This window comes from Electrona antarctica, assembly GCF_951216825.1.
Source record: "Electrona antarctica genome assembly, chromosome: 18".
Classification (NCBI taxonomy): Eukaryota; Metazoa; Chordata; class Actinopteri; order Myctophiformes; family Myctophidae; genus Electrona; species Electrona antarctica.
Window position 1 is genome coordinate 37,709,513 of NC_136799.1, and position 18,030 is coordinate 37,727,542.

The window sequence follows — 18,030 nt, forward strand, 5'->3', positions numbered from 1 at the left end:
CCTCTTCGTCTCCAAGAATCTCAACCCTCTCACTGTGAACCTCTCCTCCCAGCCCCATCTCCCAACTACAAAGAAAACATTTGTTGATTTTGACAGCAAATTAGTTTTAGTCGACTATTTAGTCATAGTTTTAGTCATCAAAGGTTAGTTTTCATAAAAAAAAATTATTTAGTTTTCGTCAGTGAAAAAAGGTAGTCGACGAACATTTTTTGTCAGTAGGTTTAGTCGACAAAATCAACACTACATAGAAGAAATGCTTACTTTTAATTTGGGGGTCACCCGGCTGCTGTTCCCCGCTCTGGAGTCTGAGAAAGAGAGAGGGAGAGAGAGAGAGAGAGAGAGAGAGAGAGAGAGAGAGAGAGAGAGAGAGAGAGCGGAAAGGGGGTGAGAGACAAGACAACAGCAGGGAGGAAAAAAACAAAGACACAATTGTTTTCCGAGTGAGAAATACGGCCTGTGAAGATGAGCAGTTGGAAAACGTTTCCTCTTTTTTTTTTGTGTGTGGTCAATGATGTGTGCTCAGACAGTTGTGTTTCATCCTCAGGGGGACGGAGAGTCATTTCAAATTGACTATCTATGGTTAACGTCGGACCAACCAATCCACTCCTTCGCCAGACCAGCACTCGCTCCAGGCGGATGACCCATCGGGTTTCCTCCCTGATGTGGAACAGAGCACCGATCCCCAAGAGGGCCCGGGAGGGCCTGATCGCGTGCGAATAAAGAGGGACTCGGCGGAGACGCGCCGAGCATGCATGAGCTATGGTGCGGCCACAAGACAAGGGCTTTAGTTTAGGGGGCCACAACCCAGCACTGCCTTAAGAATACCCAAAGTTCCATTGTCATACTTTCCTAGACACTTCCAGCCACAGGAGTGCGGCATCCAAAGCGCATCCATAGCTATGCTATATCGTGTAAGTGATTGTTTGATGGGGGCTTTTGATGGGCCTTTGTCTGTGCAAGCAACTGTGCGTGCGTGCGTGTGTGTGAAGAGAGCGCGAGAGACATCTGGCGTGTCTGAGCTCTCTAGCGAGGCCTTGACATTGCCAGTAAACTAAAATAAACCTTTGGAGTCAGTGTTTTTAGAGTTCCCTGTTTACTGTGCTGAACCATAAATTCAAAAGCAAATGCAGTTGCTGTTATTGTCATTATATGAATAATATCTGGCAAGCCTCAGAGTAGCTGTTGACTGTTATGATTTACTGGAGGGATTTGGACAGACAAGACAGTGTTGATGGACAGGGTTGAGGGGTGGGAGGGGGGTTGAAATTATAGCGACGAGGGAGGGAGGAAGTTTTTTTTTTTTATTCTTATGCGCAGCTATTCAACAGTGAGTGCCCAGGTTTGGGTTCAGCGTCTTGCTCAAGGACGCTTCGCTGTGGTGTCGGAGGACACAATTCGAGATAATAATGTCGGGAGGCTCACATCATTTTCAATTGCTCCAGCCTAACAGCCTGTGCAGCGGAATCTCTGAAAATGTGCAGATGTCTGGCCTCCCCCACTTCCGCTGGAGATTCTTTTGTTTTTGTCACATTCCTAAGCCAATAATTTGATGACCGGCATGTAACGATATATCGTATAATCAATATATATAATATATATTATATATCGATATAAACTGGTGACAATTTAAATCAAAATTAATAAAAACATGTATCACGATCCAAACAGCAGAGGGTGCAATCAAGTTAAACTCCTATTCTTGTTCAGCGGCCTTCACACGTTTAAATGATTAAAAACAATGTTTCCTGTCATTTGCTACAGTATCGAAAACAAACGGAATTGTAAAAGAAAATAATAAAAATACTGGATTTGTGTAAGAGAAATAAAAAATTAAAAAACATATTAAAAGAATCGTGAAAACCTAATAATACGTGAGAACCTAATATCGTAATTCGAATCGTATCGTGAGTTGAGTGAATCGTTACATGCCTAGTCTCCAACGGAGTCTCCTATTGACCGATGATCCGATGATGGTCATCAAATTATTGGCTCAGGAATGGGAGAAAGACTAAAGACTTTTTTGTGTGAACTAGTCCTTGTACTACCTGTGTGTGTCCCGTCCGCTGGGTGCTGCTGCTGTCCCTCCCTCTCCCTGCGGATGTGTTCTTTGATCCGCCGCTGCTCCTCCTCCAGCTGCCTGGAACCCTCCTCTCTCAAACGGGTAATCTGGTGGTGGGTGCAAAACGTAGCCTTTATAGAACCTATTAACACTTAGCCCGCTAGCATTTATTGAAAAATTAGGATCTAATTCACGCCAGCATTTTTCCCAGTCGAGCTCTTATTTTGAAAAGCCACATTTCTAGACTACCGGAAGTAGTATTATCCTAGGAAGTTGAACAGGTCCCGTTCAACTGTTGTTTACAATATGGGTCTATGCCGGTGCACTGGAGAGCGCCACATCGCCGGCTCTGTGCCATCAAAGAAACGCTGTTTTGACCAAAAATGCCATCTGGGACAAGGAATACAGGCGATTGAAAGAAACGGATAGAATGGATTCTTAGGGTGCCGATGATCTAAGATGGGCTCCGGAGTCTTGTGACAACAACAGCTAGCTACCCGATGCTAACGTAAGTAGCATTATGGCTTGATCGATCGAATGCACTATAAAAGCGCAATTGCCATTAATCAACGGCAATGGCGTTAAGCGTAGTATTTACATGATTTTACAAATGTCATAGCGTGGCACAAAGTGACGCACTATGAGCTTGTACATCTGCAATTTTTGAATAGCCAAAGTATAAAATATTGGTTAAAGTGGTTCAAGACAACAATACAAATATGCTGGCTTTGAACGCTGGCAAGGTGAACAGCATATAACTTGATACCAAGTACAAATGATCTATGAATAGGATTCGTACCCGCGTCACACTCCATGCTAAATCACAACAAGAAAACACATGCTGTGCCTCGGGGAACGAGCCCAGATCACTTGTTCTTATCATCTCTGACACCACCACCAACACAACAACCAGTGTTGGCAGATTTGAGAGCTAAGAGAGAAATAAGCAACCAGGTCTAAGGAAACAAGCCCCAAATAAGCGATTAGACTTGTATGAGCACTTTAAACCTATATGCCGTATAGGTATAGCAGGCAGGGCATAACAGTGGCAGCCATTTTGTGGTGCCACAGATAGAAAACCCTTTCCCCCCCCCCCATAGATTTCCGAAAATATTTACATAGATATAATATAGAAGGGCAAGGTCGCGTGCACGCATCTGCCTGGGTGACAGCAGACTGCTGGGCGAGCGCTGGCGCTTTAGCATGAGGGGTCCGATGGAATGTCAGAACAGGTCAGCTCCATATATGGAGATCTAAGGGTGGCAGCGGGGGCAGAGTCATGAGTGTACAGGGTTTGATGAGGGCCAGGTAGGGCCGGGCCTTCATTTTCAGGCCTAGACATGAAAATATTTGAGAAACAATGGTTTAAATTATAATTTAAAAAAAATGTGGAAGCCAGCTCAAATAAGCAACTACACTTATAGAAACAAGCCCCCCCCCCCCCCCCACCCCAAATAAAATGCAACACGCGAAGTGCCAATATTTACAAGCAACTTTACAGAAAGAAGAAGCCCAAAGTCGCTTATAATAAGCGCACATGGCAACACTGCCACCCACTTCCCAAAAATGGAACATTGCCACCTACTGGTAATCCCAACTGCCCCTCCCCCCCAGGTCCACATGGCCCCATAATTGCATGCATTAGGCATGTTGAGCGCACGGCTATGACTCATCTCCCGAGCACGCTAAAAAAAACTTTTTTATTTAACATTGGCTTTACGAACAAAGCGTATCAAGTCATGCAATATCACCTAATAGGGTTTACTGATAATTATGATATGGCAATGATGAAAACCGATTGGATTCAGACCGACGGGGCCTTTGTTCCTGGCCCAAGACCTTGGAGGATTTCAAGTCAATCAGAAGAGAGCATTTGACAAATAACACAATAAATGCACCTGGTTGTGCTTTATTATTTCCTGGAATGCAGTGGAATACCTCTTTCCCAGCATCATGCGACCAAGTACATTTACTTAAGTACTGTACTTAAGTACCATTTTGGGCGGGAACCCCTTTTGGTGTTAGCATTATGTTATGCTTTAGCTATTGAAAAATAGCAGATCTACAAGCTCATAAAGCTACGAGCTTTTTGAAAAATCGAAGAACGACTGACATAGAAACATAGCTTTTTCAGAAAACTGTCAGGATGTAGAAGACATTTTTAGAATCTGGTCTCAGGTCAAAATGGGTTAAGTACCATTTTGATGTTTTTTACTTTACTGGAGTATTTCCAATTTTCTAAATGTTATACTCTACTAATCTCAGAGGCAAATACTGACTCCACTACAATTATTTGCAAACTTTAGTTTGCAAACTAGTATAGTATATTTGAAAATAGCCGCTCTACAAGCTCATAACACGTTGTGAGCGTGTAAATCTGCTATTTTCCAAGGATTTTCATACATTAAGAAAAAGAACTAGAATAGGACATTCTGCACAATGAGTACTTTTGGTACATTACGGTAACTAGATTTTGATGCCAATTCTGTTGTACTTTTACTCAAGTACATTTTGAATATTGGACTTTTACTTGTAACAGAGTACTTCTACATGATGGTATTATGGCTTTTACTTCCATGTACTTTTTCCACCGCTGGGCATAATGATGGCTAAGACAGAGAGGCCTGTGGATTGAGAGGGGGTCTCCTCCTCATTGCATCTGTTCTGCACTGCAGTGCGTTGTATATAATCTCTCATACATAATCGTACGTGATTTTATGGATGTGCTATTTTTTATGCATGACAATGCAAGTATAAATCACAGGCATTAAGAGTATTTTTACCTCCTCCTCAAGAGTCCGGGTGATTTTCACCTCATCCTGGCTATGGGTTTCAGCCTGTCGCTCTCTGGCCTCAAGGTCTGTTATAGCACACGCACACACACACACACAAAAACGTGTAAGTGACTCATGTACTTTTGTGGCACAAATTTTGTGCATTATAAAACAAATTAAGTATCATGTGAACATGGGCAATTTACAACAAAAATGTGAATTCTCGTCTTTCTCCATATATGTATTTTATGGAGTGACACAAATATATTAAGCATTAATAAGATGTCTGTTTGGGTTCAGATAACCTTTCACCATCATTTACCATCATTGTGTACAATATTACCATCCTTTTATGGTCTACTCTAAATTAATCACATAGATAATCGAAAACAACAATTGATAGTTTAATCTGTTGTTTTGACTAAGGCGCTTACCGAGTTTAATCTTCTTTCTCTTGGCATCTAATTTGCTGGTCCTCTCCTCGGCTTGTTTCTTGGCAGTGCAGATCTTGTCGTAGGCAGCCTGAAAACACACAGTGGGGTCATTACATACACACCATGTGAGTGTAAACATGGACCCAGATAAATCCACTTTAACATAGTCACACTTATATATCAACACAGAGGATTTTACATTTTTATTCATAATGCTTGTAGCATTATGACTGGGTAGTGAATGATGTCTGTGACCTTACCCTGGCTGCAGCATCAGTCAGAATCTCTAAAGCCTCGGATAACTGGTGGAATAGGTCCGCTAGAGACAGAGACAAAAAAGAGACAGAGACAAAGAGAGAGAGAGAAGAATGATGATCAATAAGTGTGGACTTCTATACATATCATGGCAGCACCCTCAATACCCTCATACCTGACTACCTCACCAAAGTGAGCGACACCCACAGCCACAATACTAGAGGGAGCGACAGCACCGATCTGGTACCACCCATAGAGTATATAAAAGGATAGAGAGTAGAGGCTGAACTGGCGTGAAGCTCCGCCCCCCCCCCCAGCTATGCATGTCAGTGGAAGTTGCTCAGTGGCGTTTTGAAGCACCCGGAAGACTGCCGGAAGGACCGTCTCAGAACGTCTACTTCCGCATTCGACCACCACATTTTGGTGGTCATATGCGGAAGTGCAACCGAGCGCTCAATGTTAAAGCCCAGCTGCACGGGGTTTCCCGGTCATGAATCCACGGGTCCGCCTGTAGTCTCTCCTCCTACCACTAGGGCCCAGTGCTTCAACGTTGAATAGCCTCACTGACCCCTTGGTACCACCCTCCTATAGAACAAACGTGGGTAAATTGTCTTCCTACTACTGCACTGCCGCCAAAGTGTGGAATGCCCCGACATCTTCCCTTATAAAAGATGTGGATCTCTGATCGGTCTTCCTTTAAATCAGGCCTGGAAATCCGTCTCTCAGCAGATCAAAGGAGGTGGTAAACTCACTTCCCCCCTAGAAAGGTGTTGGCATTCACTGCCTACAGTTATGTTTTCCTTTTACCCTGTACATACAGTATAGTGTTTTATATTTTTGATGATATTGTATATATATATATATTCTTTTGAGTGGTGTAAACCACTCCTACAACTGGCTTTGTTAGTTTACGTGTCTGTTCGTACCAAAAAATGAGTATGGTTGCTATGGTCACCCAGTTCACCCGGGTGTGATTTCAGCTTTGTTAGTTTACGTGTCTGTTCGTACCAAAAAATGAGCATGGTTGCTATGGTCACCCAGTTCACCCGGGTGTGATTTCAGCTTTGTTAGTTTACGTGTCTGTTCGTACCAAAACATTTGCATGGTTGCTATGGTCACCCAGTTCACACGGGTGTGATTTCATTACGTCAGACCACAGTTGATCAGTCTATATAAGACCTTACACCACTCAGTTCATTTTATTTTACAATGAATGGACAATTTTACATCATAGTGTCTGAGCAAATAGGCATTGTGCCTATTTTACGTCATGATGATGTATGATGATAAGAGCTTAACATGGGTGTGATTTTGTGCGTTTAGCTCAAATGTCTGACTGTACCTCGTGCTGCTACATGTCCGTCTAATCAAAGCAGAAGCCTAGCATGGCATGATGGCATAGATAGCAGCCATGACTAATGATGACACAACAGTGATCGGATGTCTACTGGGAAGCGTGAGACATTCCAGCAAGCTAGGCAGGAGTACTCTCCATGATGCTCCTCCTAACATGGTTTTGAAGATGTCGCAGTTCGCGCTTAACCCATTCAGCACGGGAACAGAGCATGTGAGCGGCGCGGAGCGGCTGAGAAATCCGCTGTTCGCTCTCGGCGGCTTTTGTCCCACTCGTTCATTCACTCATATTGCCCCCCACGCCGCTCTCCGCTCGCTCAGCGCTCACCTTCATTTGCGCATCGGGCGCTCCGCAATCCACTCATTACTGCCCGCTCAGCAGCAAAAAATGACTGGGTGGAAAAAAAGAAAATGCCATTTTCCTATAATTGGCTAATTAAACACATCTGCATTATTGCCTGAAGCGAGGCCTTCGGAGCATAGACATTTATGTGTAAAGTGTTACCAGCGATTAAACATGTTCTTCTGTTTATAATCTAAACACTGTGACACGTTTAAAAAGTAGGCTTTTCACTAGCTTTCCCTGCACTTTAACCAACAGGTGATTAACATCATGCTCGTTAACTGCGCGTCTTTTTGATGCGAGTGACTAATTCTCGTGCCAGGCAGCTGCCTGAAGCCAAGCGGCACAACAAGCGCTAAATAATATAGAATATAGATATATAGGTCCAGCACTGGTTGATGCGTTTGTAAAGCGTTATACTAGTTAGTATTTATTATAGAGCACCGAAGTCCGACTTCACTCGCTCATCCCCTGGTTCGCTCATCCCTGGTTCATGGAGGTTTTTCTCTATGGAGAATAACATTGGGTCATCTTAAATCGTCTCATATAATAATTGTGGTCCAAAAATAAACAAACTGTCTCGGCGATATTGTCAGGGCGGTGACTCTGTACCGTTTACGATAGTCAGTCATTCATATTTGATACAGTCTGAGGCCAGAGGCAGAGTCGTGCCAGTTGCCGTCGCGTCTTGCGTCTTGCATAGCTAACTGGAGATGAATTGGGCATCGCAGGTGTAAACTTGACACAGTTAAGTACTGGTTTACCAATAGCCTCTGCATTATTAGTAACCACGTCCACTTGGTTTTGCGAGAGTGCAGGTTCCTCCTCCTCCGCAATTTCCTCCTTCCTCCACCACCACTTCATCATCATCTTTCTCCACTTCTCCTTCAACGTCAGGGAGGATGTTAAATGCCTTGATCATGTTGCTTGCACTGTCGGTCACCACACGAATCACGCATTGATGAATGTTCCAATTTTTCAGCACACTTTCATACTTTAAGTAAATGCGCTCTGCAGCGTTTAGGTCCTAAACACTTATTTGTAACACATTTTAAACGTGTGCCGTGACGTGTGCACTGAGCTCCGGAAGCCGTTCTGACCCATTTTAAAACCCACTCAGCGCTCAATTAAAATTCCCGCTCTACTCATCGCGCCCCGCGCCGCTCACATGCTCTGGACGGGAACCCCTTTTGATGTTTTAAGCATTATGTTATACTTTAGCTATTGAAAAATAGCAGATCTACAAGCTCATTAACGCGGCTAGTAAAAATACCCCAGTTGCCTACAAGGCAACCAAAGGCATGGTACCACTATGGAACTATAGGGACAGCAGAAATACTATACTGTAAAGGTCTCCACACACCGGGCGCGAATCGGATGCGAATTCGGATTTTTAGCGGCGTTTCTCCATCGGTTTTCCGAAAAACGCGGCCGGTGTGCAACCACCTTAAGTGACTTGTGATAGCGATAAGTGGTATTACGGCTCAAAAATACTGGAGGAATTACAATATATTTGAATATAGTGTACATAAGTTATGCAGATGTAATTTACTTCATTGCTATATTCAAACAACAACATTAAACCCGTCTTTGATTGTCCTTCTTTAGGAAGCAAGTTGATCTGATATGTCTGTGTCAGCTACAAGGGTGGTAGGAATTATGTAATTTATTTAATTTTTCACCATTCAATTAAAATAGTTTAATGGAAGGCCAATGAATCTATATAAAGTAGCTCCCACCACATGCTTGTCTAAACTCAAGCTAGATAAGCGCATATTCCTCAATAGTAGGAAATGCTGAATGACATAAAAGTCAAATAACATTCAGTTGAAAGATGAATGTACTGTATATATTTGTTTTTTATTAAGGCTAACATATGAAGATGAACACAATAGTAAATGGCTAAACAACAGTACCACACACACACACACACACACACACACACACACACACACACACACACACACACACACACACACACACACACACACACACACACACACACACACACACACACACACACACACACACACACACACACACACACACACACACACACACACACACACACACACACACACACACACACACACACACACACAGACTAGGGGGCAGTGCACGAGAAGTGGCTGGGGGAACTGCGAGGAAGAAGTATGCACTTGGCGTGACGTCTCCGTGCCAACGCTGGAACCCAGAGCCAACATAAACGGAGACATTTCCTGCATTAAAAAAGGTGCCTGGAGTCTCACGAAACCTGCTTCCTCTAATGATGTGGCCCGCTCCGCTTTCCGCCCCACACGAGAGAGAGCCCCGCCGTCTCCCTCTAACCCCCATTAGAGTGCCTCAAGGGGGCTCCTGCTGCAATCACCCCTACCACGCAGAACGCCCCTCTCACTGGTTGTCCAGTCTAATGTGCACACTGCACACGCACGCTCACACATATACACACGCACGCGCGCACATACACACACACACACACACACACACACACACACACACACACACACGCACACTCCCCTGTCCCCTGTAATATAACCACCACATCGCTGCACTATACTGGCGTGTGGCTTAATCACTCACTTATGGTGGGCCTAACGAGGCGATACTGTTACCCCCCGCGGGGAGTGCCGGGGCACACACAAACGGGACACTCTGGAGAGAGAGCCAACCACCAGCAGAGGGGGGTCAGGTTACCCACACGCACATAATGGACTGGAATGAAATCCAACTGGGCAGACATGCCGTGGCCACTAGGCAGCTCAAAGTGTCACAACATGGGGGGAGGGGGGGGTGATGTGGAGGGGTGTGTGTGTGTGTGTGTGTGTGTGTGTGTGTGTGTGTGTGTGAGAGAGAGAGAAGATTGAGAGTCATGACCCCCACCTTACCTCTTATGTGCTTGCATGGGGGGGGGGGGGGGGGGGGCACGGATCCCAATGCTCGCCTTGCTCTCGTGCAAGAGGGTCTAAATCCGTCCATGTGCAAGTTAGAGTGAGGCCCTCCAAACCACGACTTTTCCATTTCTGGGAAACCGACCCCCTGCTTTTCTATTATCCCCCCCCTCCCCCCACCCCAACCATTACCCACTCATTCCACCAGCATTTTTTCTTCCTGAAATAATCAGGAATTGTCTGAACCGTCCAGCAACCGCACAAACCTCACTTGAAAACACGACCAGTCTTTTTGTCCAAGGTGCGTCCCCCCCCCCCCCCCCTCCCGTGACAAGAAAAAAAAACTATATTGGAATTTCCTGGTCTAATTGCGGACATGTTGGTTGGCGACAGGCCCTCAGATGCATTCAGACAGGAAGCCAAGGAGGTTTTAAAGAGAGGAGCCGCTGACAGCGATAGTGGTGCTCGGTCTGGTTGGGCCTCTTAGTCACAGCAGGACTGGTAGCAGAAAACAGCCACTTGTTTGGATAAAATGTGGCTGCCTGTTGTCTGATAAGTCTGTCTTTTCTGAAGGTTATATGCTTTAGACCACAGGGTGGTCATAATCTTGCACCATACTCGCGAGGTCGGAAACTCGGTCGCGACCACCCCAAGTATGATGTAAGCAAAACGGCATCCATGGCGATGTAGCACATTTTGGTGAGGTATAACGCGACAGTGAGAACAGAAGATATTGTTTTTTTATTGAAATACATTTATTTGCTGACTCACCTGCTTTGGGGTTGTCTGGGTTCTTGTCTGGATGGCATGTCAAGGCTTTCTTTCGATATGCTTTCTTGATCTGTGAGACAAAAGAGGGTTACATAGATTTAAGCATTAAACGAGGGAAATCGCTGCCTTCACATGAAAAAACAAAAAAAATATGCCTTTGGCTGCTGAGGCACGATTCTTGGCGACGCAAAATAATAAATTCTTACTTTCAGTACCAATTACTCTTTATCATGCAATCCTTGGCGCAGAAGTATGAAGCGTGCATAAAATTGATGGTCCCATAGAAACGATGGTAAAAACAAAAATGGTAAACTTTTGATATGATCACGCTACGGCTAGAAATGCGGTCTGCCTTGAACAGAGAACCAGTGACTGTATCACTTGGACCAAATCAACACCTTAGCACATCCTCTGCTTTGCGTCTTCCTGTCAAAATGTAAATGGCACCTAACCACCATTGCGCATAAGGCACTATGAATTACCCTCACAAGAATTCCATGAAATCCACGAGAGCAATCGGCAATTTGCAAGATAAATCTGGCCTGAGTTGGCAGTCGAGTATTATAGGAGGGTTTTATAAAAAGGCAAAAAAAAATGTATAACATACACAAACAGTACACCATTGTCCATCACAAAATTGGGAAGGCAGCGATTAATATCTTAGGCTTGGAGCCAAACTAAAGAAAAGAAACAATACTTTGGAGCATTGTAATGTCATGTGAGGTTTCTGTCAGGAGAAAAGAAAATGTTTTAAAGATTTTTTTTTTAACTCTGGGTCACTGCGTGGAATGTTAACCATTCTTCTTGGGACCAGTTAATGACAAGGTGGTTTTCATTACATCTTTACTCCCCACGAATGAAAGAGACAAGGGGGGGGGGGGGGGCTCTTCACACTACTGCTGGGGCCACGTATGACACACACACACACTCACACAACAGTCTTAATCAGCCACATGCATGGTTTCACCTCTTCACCCACAGCGCAAATCAATCTCCTGTCCGTCTTGCTGAGACCCAGAGAGAGAGAGAGAGAGAGAGAGAGAGAGAGAGAGAGAGAGGGAGGGTAGAAACCGGGAGCTCCTTTTCCTCATGTCTGGGAAACGTTTGCATTGGACGCCGTGTCCTCTGGCATATATGCAACGTTTCCCTGTGTGTTGTTTTGCACTATTGTATCTGTGGAATGCCGGCCAAAGCAAACAGAGCAGACTGACTGGGGGGAAAAAACATGGCAGTAAGTGAACTGGGGAGAACAGGGTAATCCATCAGTGTCTGAGGCTTTTTAACAGTGACCCCAGTGAGTCTCCATGATAGTAAAGTTCAGGCACGCTACGCCTGATGCCTGAAGTGGTAGAGTGAGGCCTCTGCACCGTGAATATCTGAGAGAGCAAGAAAGCGCTCTGGGGAGGAAGGAGGCCTCACAACGTCACTCCCTTAACGTCACAACTCCTTCCTTCAACTCGGTGGAAGCGTTGTCCTCTCACGTGTGTCTCTCTGTATAGTTCCAGAATGTGAATCTTAATGCAGTACATTGCTGGGGGAAGCTAAACACACATTAGGCGCTTCAATCAATCAGTATGCTTTCTGCTTGGCACACAGGGTCTTCCTACAACTCCGTACCGACACGCAGGGCTGTCAACCTTACGCCAAGCACAAATACTTGCTGGTACTGTACTGGACCGGGCCTGCCGCCACCTCCCCCACCCCCTCACTAGTCACTATACATGAACTCTGCGCTGTCTTTCGTTATTTACTCCTCTCTTCCTCGCCAGGACTTTCTCCAAGTCTCCCCTGTGGGTTTTGACTAGGAAATGGGACAAAGGAAGCAAAAAAGGTACAGTACAATGTCATGCAACATATATTTGACCTGTTGCGTGCTCATGTGAATGTCCTGTACGCGTACGCACCCTCTTATGCGGGGTGCGTACGCGGGGTTGCTTGCGTGTGCAGGTGTCTGGCCAAGCTAAGCTTGGTTATAACAAGTGAACAGTTGGTGACAAGGTGTGGAGAGCTAGCTCCTTTTTCTATACAGCCAATCCGCCGTTTCGATGGCCAGAGACGAGAAAAACAAAGGCGCAAGAAAAACTTAAAGTCAAACAGCACCCTTAATTCACACACGTTGTCCTCATCCCCTGGTCTCCTTCAGCCAGAAAGCACCACTGACATGATAAACATGTCTCCAGTCCACGTCAGTCATAAATACAGCAGATGTTGGGAGGGAATTTACGGCCGACTGAGCTGTCACCGACTGTGTTCTGGTGGACCGTGGCTGTGACGGTGTCACTCAACTAGACTCTCTCTGTGACATCTCCTACGTGCTGGATTCATAGTCAGAGAAGATACAAGTTAACATCCAGACATAAGGTGCACATCTTTCAGGTTTGTTACTACAGCTGTATACCGTACTACTTTCTAATATGTACCTCGCCCTTTCCTGCCATTCGACCCCCCTCTCCTCGTCATCACCACCACAACCCCACGCCCCTAAAAAATGCCTGATCTAGCCTCTTAAAGTCTCGCATCTCTCCTGTTAAATGGCAAGCACTCCCCTGATTATTTCAATAATGGATGATTGCTCCCACGCAACACACGCAAACCCAAATGCTGAGGAGGAGGCCGGTGACCTCTTCAAACTGGAAGGCAAAGCGGTTCAACTTTGGAAGAGCTTAGTATATAATTAAGGGAGGTGGGGGTCTCAGGTCAAGTAGCATGTTCTCCCTATAGGCCAAACAAGTAGGAATCACTAACTGTAAGCGATTATCTATGAGCAGCGCTGCATGAGGTTTTAAAGTTGGTCCTGAATCAGTTAGGAGAGACGAGAGGGAGAGACCGAGGAAGAGAGTAGACTCGGCTGCAACATACTCCAAACGATGCCAAAAACAAAGCAACAATGAATTATTTGTAGTCGCTCATCAAAACAGTACATGATACGTTGCTGACAGATTGTGGACAAAAAGCAAAAATAAATCAAATCGATTATCTGACCAATCACACACAATGTTTGGTCAGAACTTTGCTTGGCAAGTTGGAAAGTCTTGGAAGATTGATTGATTGATTATTTTATTGGACAATAGAAAATGCAAACAGTACATGGTGCAGTAAAAGCACATTGGTCTAAAAGGATGGCACCGAAAAAAGACCTGATAACTATGAAATACAAATAAATCGAATTACACATATATCAATCGGAGGGGGGTATATAATAAGGAGGTTGGGCCATCACCTTCTCTCCTTTTGACCCGCTGACAATGATTTTGACATTTTGACAGTGAATTTTCAGACCGGTTTTAAAGGAAGCCAGTGGTTTGCTTGTTTTGAGGGAAGGGGACAGGGCATAGAGGGCAGAGCTGTAAGAACTATCAAACAAAGTTCTGAAAGTCACTGCCAAAGTTCTTAATATATATTTTTTTCTTTTCTGCCGAAGTTCTTACTAGTGATGTAAAAAAATCTTAATGACCTACAGTAGGAATATGCTGCAGCGTTAAGATAGTGCTTGGCTACAATCTGCAGGCCTACACAGCAAGAATCTATGAAGCCTGTTTACTTCTAATTGTTCCATTTCTTCTCATTCCAATGGCATATATGCTGCTTAACTCTGGCCATGTGTCCCCGGCTTTCTGTGTCTGTTAAACCTCTTTGCCTAACTCGGTTTGAGGGAAGAGGAATTGAAGAAACAAGTGCTGAAGGAAGTTCCAACCTTCTACCAGCATGCAAACAGTAGCCTAATGATTGGTGTCTGGTGGAGAACAGGCTCTGTGCCACCACACAAATCTCCCCCAGTATCAACTCTATGCCCTTCTCTGGCAGGGGCCCTGTGCAGCCCTGACATGGGCCCTGTACAGCAGCCATGGTGCAGCACCAGCAGGGGCCTTGTACAGCAGCCACAGTGAAGACCTGACATGGGCCCTGTACAGCAGCCATGGTGCAGCACCGGCAGGGGCCTTGTACAGCAGCCACAGTGAAGACCTGACATGGGCCCTGTACAGCAGCCAGACCAGTCAGGGGCCCCTGGCCACTGTAGATGATTAGCTGCCTGCTCTGTCATGGAGCCATCCTGCTTCCAGGATGGCTGGCATTCAGACAAAACAAAGTCAGCCAGCATGGCATGGCATGGCATGGCATGGCATGGCATGGCATGGCATGGCATGGCATGGCATGGCATGGCATGGCATATACTCGCCTATAAGCAGTCAGTTGGCTAGACATGAAGAACGAACTCACAGAAAGAAGGAAGGGGTTCTGAATAAGTCATGCTAACAGTTCTGTCTTCATGTAACCCATAAGCTAGTCTTGCGTTGCCAGATAAATGGAGATCTTATCCATCGTTACGTCTGCGGCTCTGCGCACTCTCCGGACATGAAACTTCAAGGTAGTTGCTATTGCCAGAAGAGCAGCAAGAATGTCTGCTAACAAATTCACACTCACTGCTTTGGAAACCATGAGCCATGATAACGGTTCTGTCTGCACATAGCCCATTAGCTGCATGCAGACAGTTACCACATCATCCACATAAAGCATTACAATGTCACAGCAGGTATGGCTGCTCTGTGCCTCGTTTCCGTTTAAAGAAGTTGAACAAACCACAAGAAATGTTGTGTGGTCTTGGTTGTTGACATTATGTTCAGCGTGCAATCTGTGGTAGGTAAAACACCTACTTTGGGCTAATATTATTATTACCTGCTGACATACATGAGCGTGGCTCTGCAAACGACTTCCTGGCCTTTAAATCAGCTACGTCAGTCAAAACAAGGACAGAGCAAACCCCCAGCTGTCCATGTTCATTTACACTAAGGATTGGGTTCTTCTGGCCTGCCGGCTTCCCTGGCTATTTCTCAGCCAGCCGAGCTTAAGAGGAATGTCAATAGCAGCGATAACACTCAGTGAGAGATGCTAACTGGAACCAGGACTAGTAGCGGGAGACAAACTTCCTACGTCAGGGTAATGCTTTACAAGCTGCGGCTAAGCCCACATAAACATACTTTGGGAAGAGCCCCTTCCTCTTTCAGTGATAAACAACATTGGTGGTGGAGCATCGGGCCCAACAACTGGGACTAAGTAGCCGATGCGATGACATCTGTCTTCCTAGAGTTAACCCATTAAGACTTGAGTGATGCCGAGTCTAAGAATGTCTTCTAAATTCCAAAAGTTTTCTGAAAAACCTTTGTTGCTATATCAGTTGTGCTCAAACCCCAAGATTATATGTATTTGGCCATGGAGCCCCCTCTCAAAATAGTTTGTTCCAGGGACACCCAGAAGGAAAGAGGAGTTAAAAATGTTTGCATTAAAAATATATATAATCAAAGAGTTGCAAAACATTTCAAGAATTGTAAAGAATATTATAATAATAAAAATCACACCTGTGTGAAGTGACGGAATTTATGTGATTGGTTGGTTAAATTTACGTCATATTTGGTGGACATTTTACCTAATTTTTCCTTTCATTGTCAATGGCAAATATGAGACGTGTGGGGACAAGATTTAGCGGACATTTGACCTAATTTCTCCTTTTATTGTCAATGGCAAATATTGAGACGTATGGGGACAAAAGCTGTATATAGGACCCTCAAAAATATACAAGCTCAGAGGCTATGAGCTTGTAGATCTGCTATATACCAACCAATGTGCTATAGCTAAAATCTAAGATGACACAGAGATGCTTTCCCGGTTTTAATGAGTTAATTAGTTTGGGTCCTCCCAAAGCCTGGTGCACTGTACACAGGAAAGCTTTACTATCTCTCTCGACCATCAACAGACCTCACAGAGCTAGTCCTTCCACATTTTGGAGACTTTGTTTCTGCCAAAGCCACAACCACTAACTTCCTCAAGCATGCTCCTCTGAGGCGGATGGGACTTTGAAATCCAATTAAGAAATTAACTTTTTCCCTCATTTTGGCAGTGATTTTAATTTCCCTTCTGGCCTGCAGATTCAAGAAACTGGAAATTGTGAGGTGGAAGCGGTGGTCTTTGGGAAATGTCTGGATTGGGCTTTGGTGAATGGCTCTGGGGTGGGAAAATTAGATAGAGAGGGTTAGATCTTCCCAGAGTAAATTCAGAATCCATGTTATCCAAGGCGCATTCTGTTTCAATTAGGCAAAGGCATATAAATACATTCAATACTTGACTAGGCAGATCTTTCATCCTATAATTTTGTAAATTAATTTTCATGTTTAACAAGACAAGCATTAACAACCGACTTAGTATGATTACACACTATAACGTGTGTTGCACTAAAGAATTTCACCCACTCTTTTATACCAATAAACGTGCAGAATCAAATGCACGGCTTTATATTGAATATACGTCATCCAAAATCTAAATCACACATGCATTCAGAAATGAATGGATGTTGTAAAACTGGTTCCCCACTTTGAGATTGAACATCCAAGTCAAAAACTGTCTGCAGCGGTGGTACAATGGCGCGACCTTGTGGACATTTGTGGACATCACAATCCATTCCAACCTTACATAGCCTCTGTAGTTAGTCACTAATGTTCTTTGACAATATTCACTGACATTTCATTTCAGAGTTCGTAACTTAATACGTACAAATGCGTCAAATTATACAAAAATATATTAAATTAATCTTCTTAAACATGCACCGTGACCCACTGCAAACCCCCATAACAGCAGCACACCAGCACATGTAGCCTGCTTCTCGACTCTCTCTCTCACTCACTCACTCACTCACACTCTCACACTCTCACACTCTCACTCTCTCACTCTCTCTCTCTCACACACACAGTCTCACTCACACACACACACACACACACACACGTTATGACAACGTTATACTTGCAAAAACTCAAGCATACTAATACTATAGCCTAATTAGAAAGTCATGTGTAAAAGCAAGTTCACGTTTTCTATTATTAACCCACCTCTTTCGATGTAGCAGTGCTTGCGATATCAAGTAAACCATACAAGTCCGTCTGGAGGAGCTCCTTTGTTTTTTTAGACATTTTCTCTGCCATTTCCCCCAAATAAACAGAAAACACAATAGGAATAGGATACAACGCAGTGTTTACGTTTCCACTTAATGTTTGTTGTAGCAGGGTGCATGAGTTTGACGTCTTGTCCTTTGAACCGGATATTCTTTATTGGCTTCCTCACGCAGTGTATGTTGGGAGATGTAGTCGTCTCGTTGCATTTATGGTTT

At 44.5% G+C, this 18,030-nt stretch overlaps 1 protein-coding gene across 1 annotated transcript in view; it reads right to left on the bottom strand.

Annotated features, from left to right (window-relative positions):
• Positions 1–17,974, bottom strand: part of dnajc17 (DnaJ (Hsp40) homolog, subfamily C, member 17) — a 59,943-nt gene extending 41,969 nt beyond the window's left edge. Inside the window, exons 1-7 of the mRNA XM_079527913.1 lie at positions 17,753–17,974; positions 10,878–10,947; positions 5,528–5,586; positions 5,268–5,355; positions 4,843–4,919; positions 2,046–2,166; positions 262–305 (exon numbers count right to left, since the gene is read on the bottom strand). Coding sequence (XP_079384039.1) covers positions 262–305; positions 2,046–2,166; positions 4,843–4,919; positions 5,268–5,355; positions 5,528–5,586; positions 10,878–10,947; positions 17,753–17,845 — 552 coding nt within the window. The 5' untranslated portion in view covers positions 17,846–17,974. The remainder of the gene's footprint in view (positions 1–261; positions 306–2,045; positions 2,167–4,842; positions 4,920–5,267; positions 5,356–5,527; positions 5,587–10,877; positions 10,948–17,752) is intronic.
• Between the last annotated feature and the right edge of the window lie 56 nt (positions 17,975–18,030).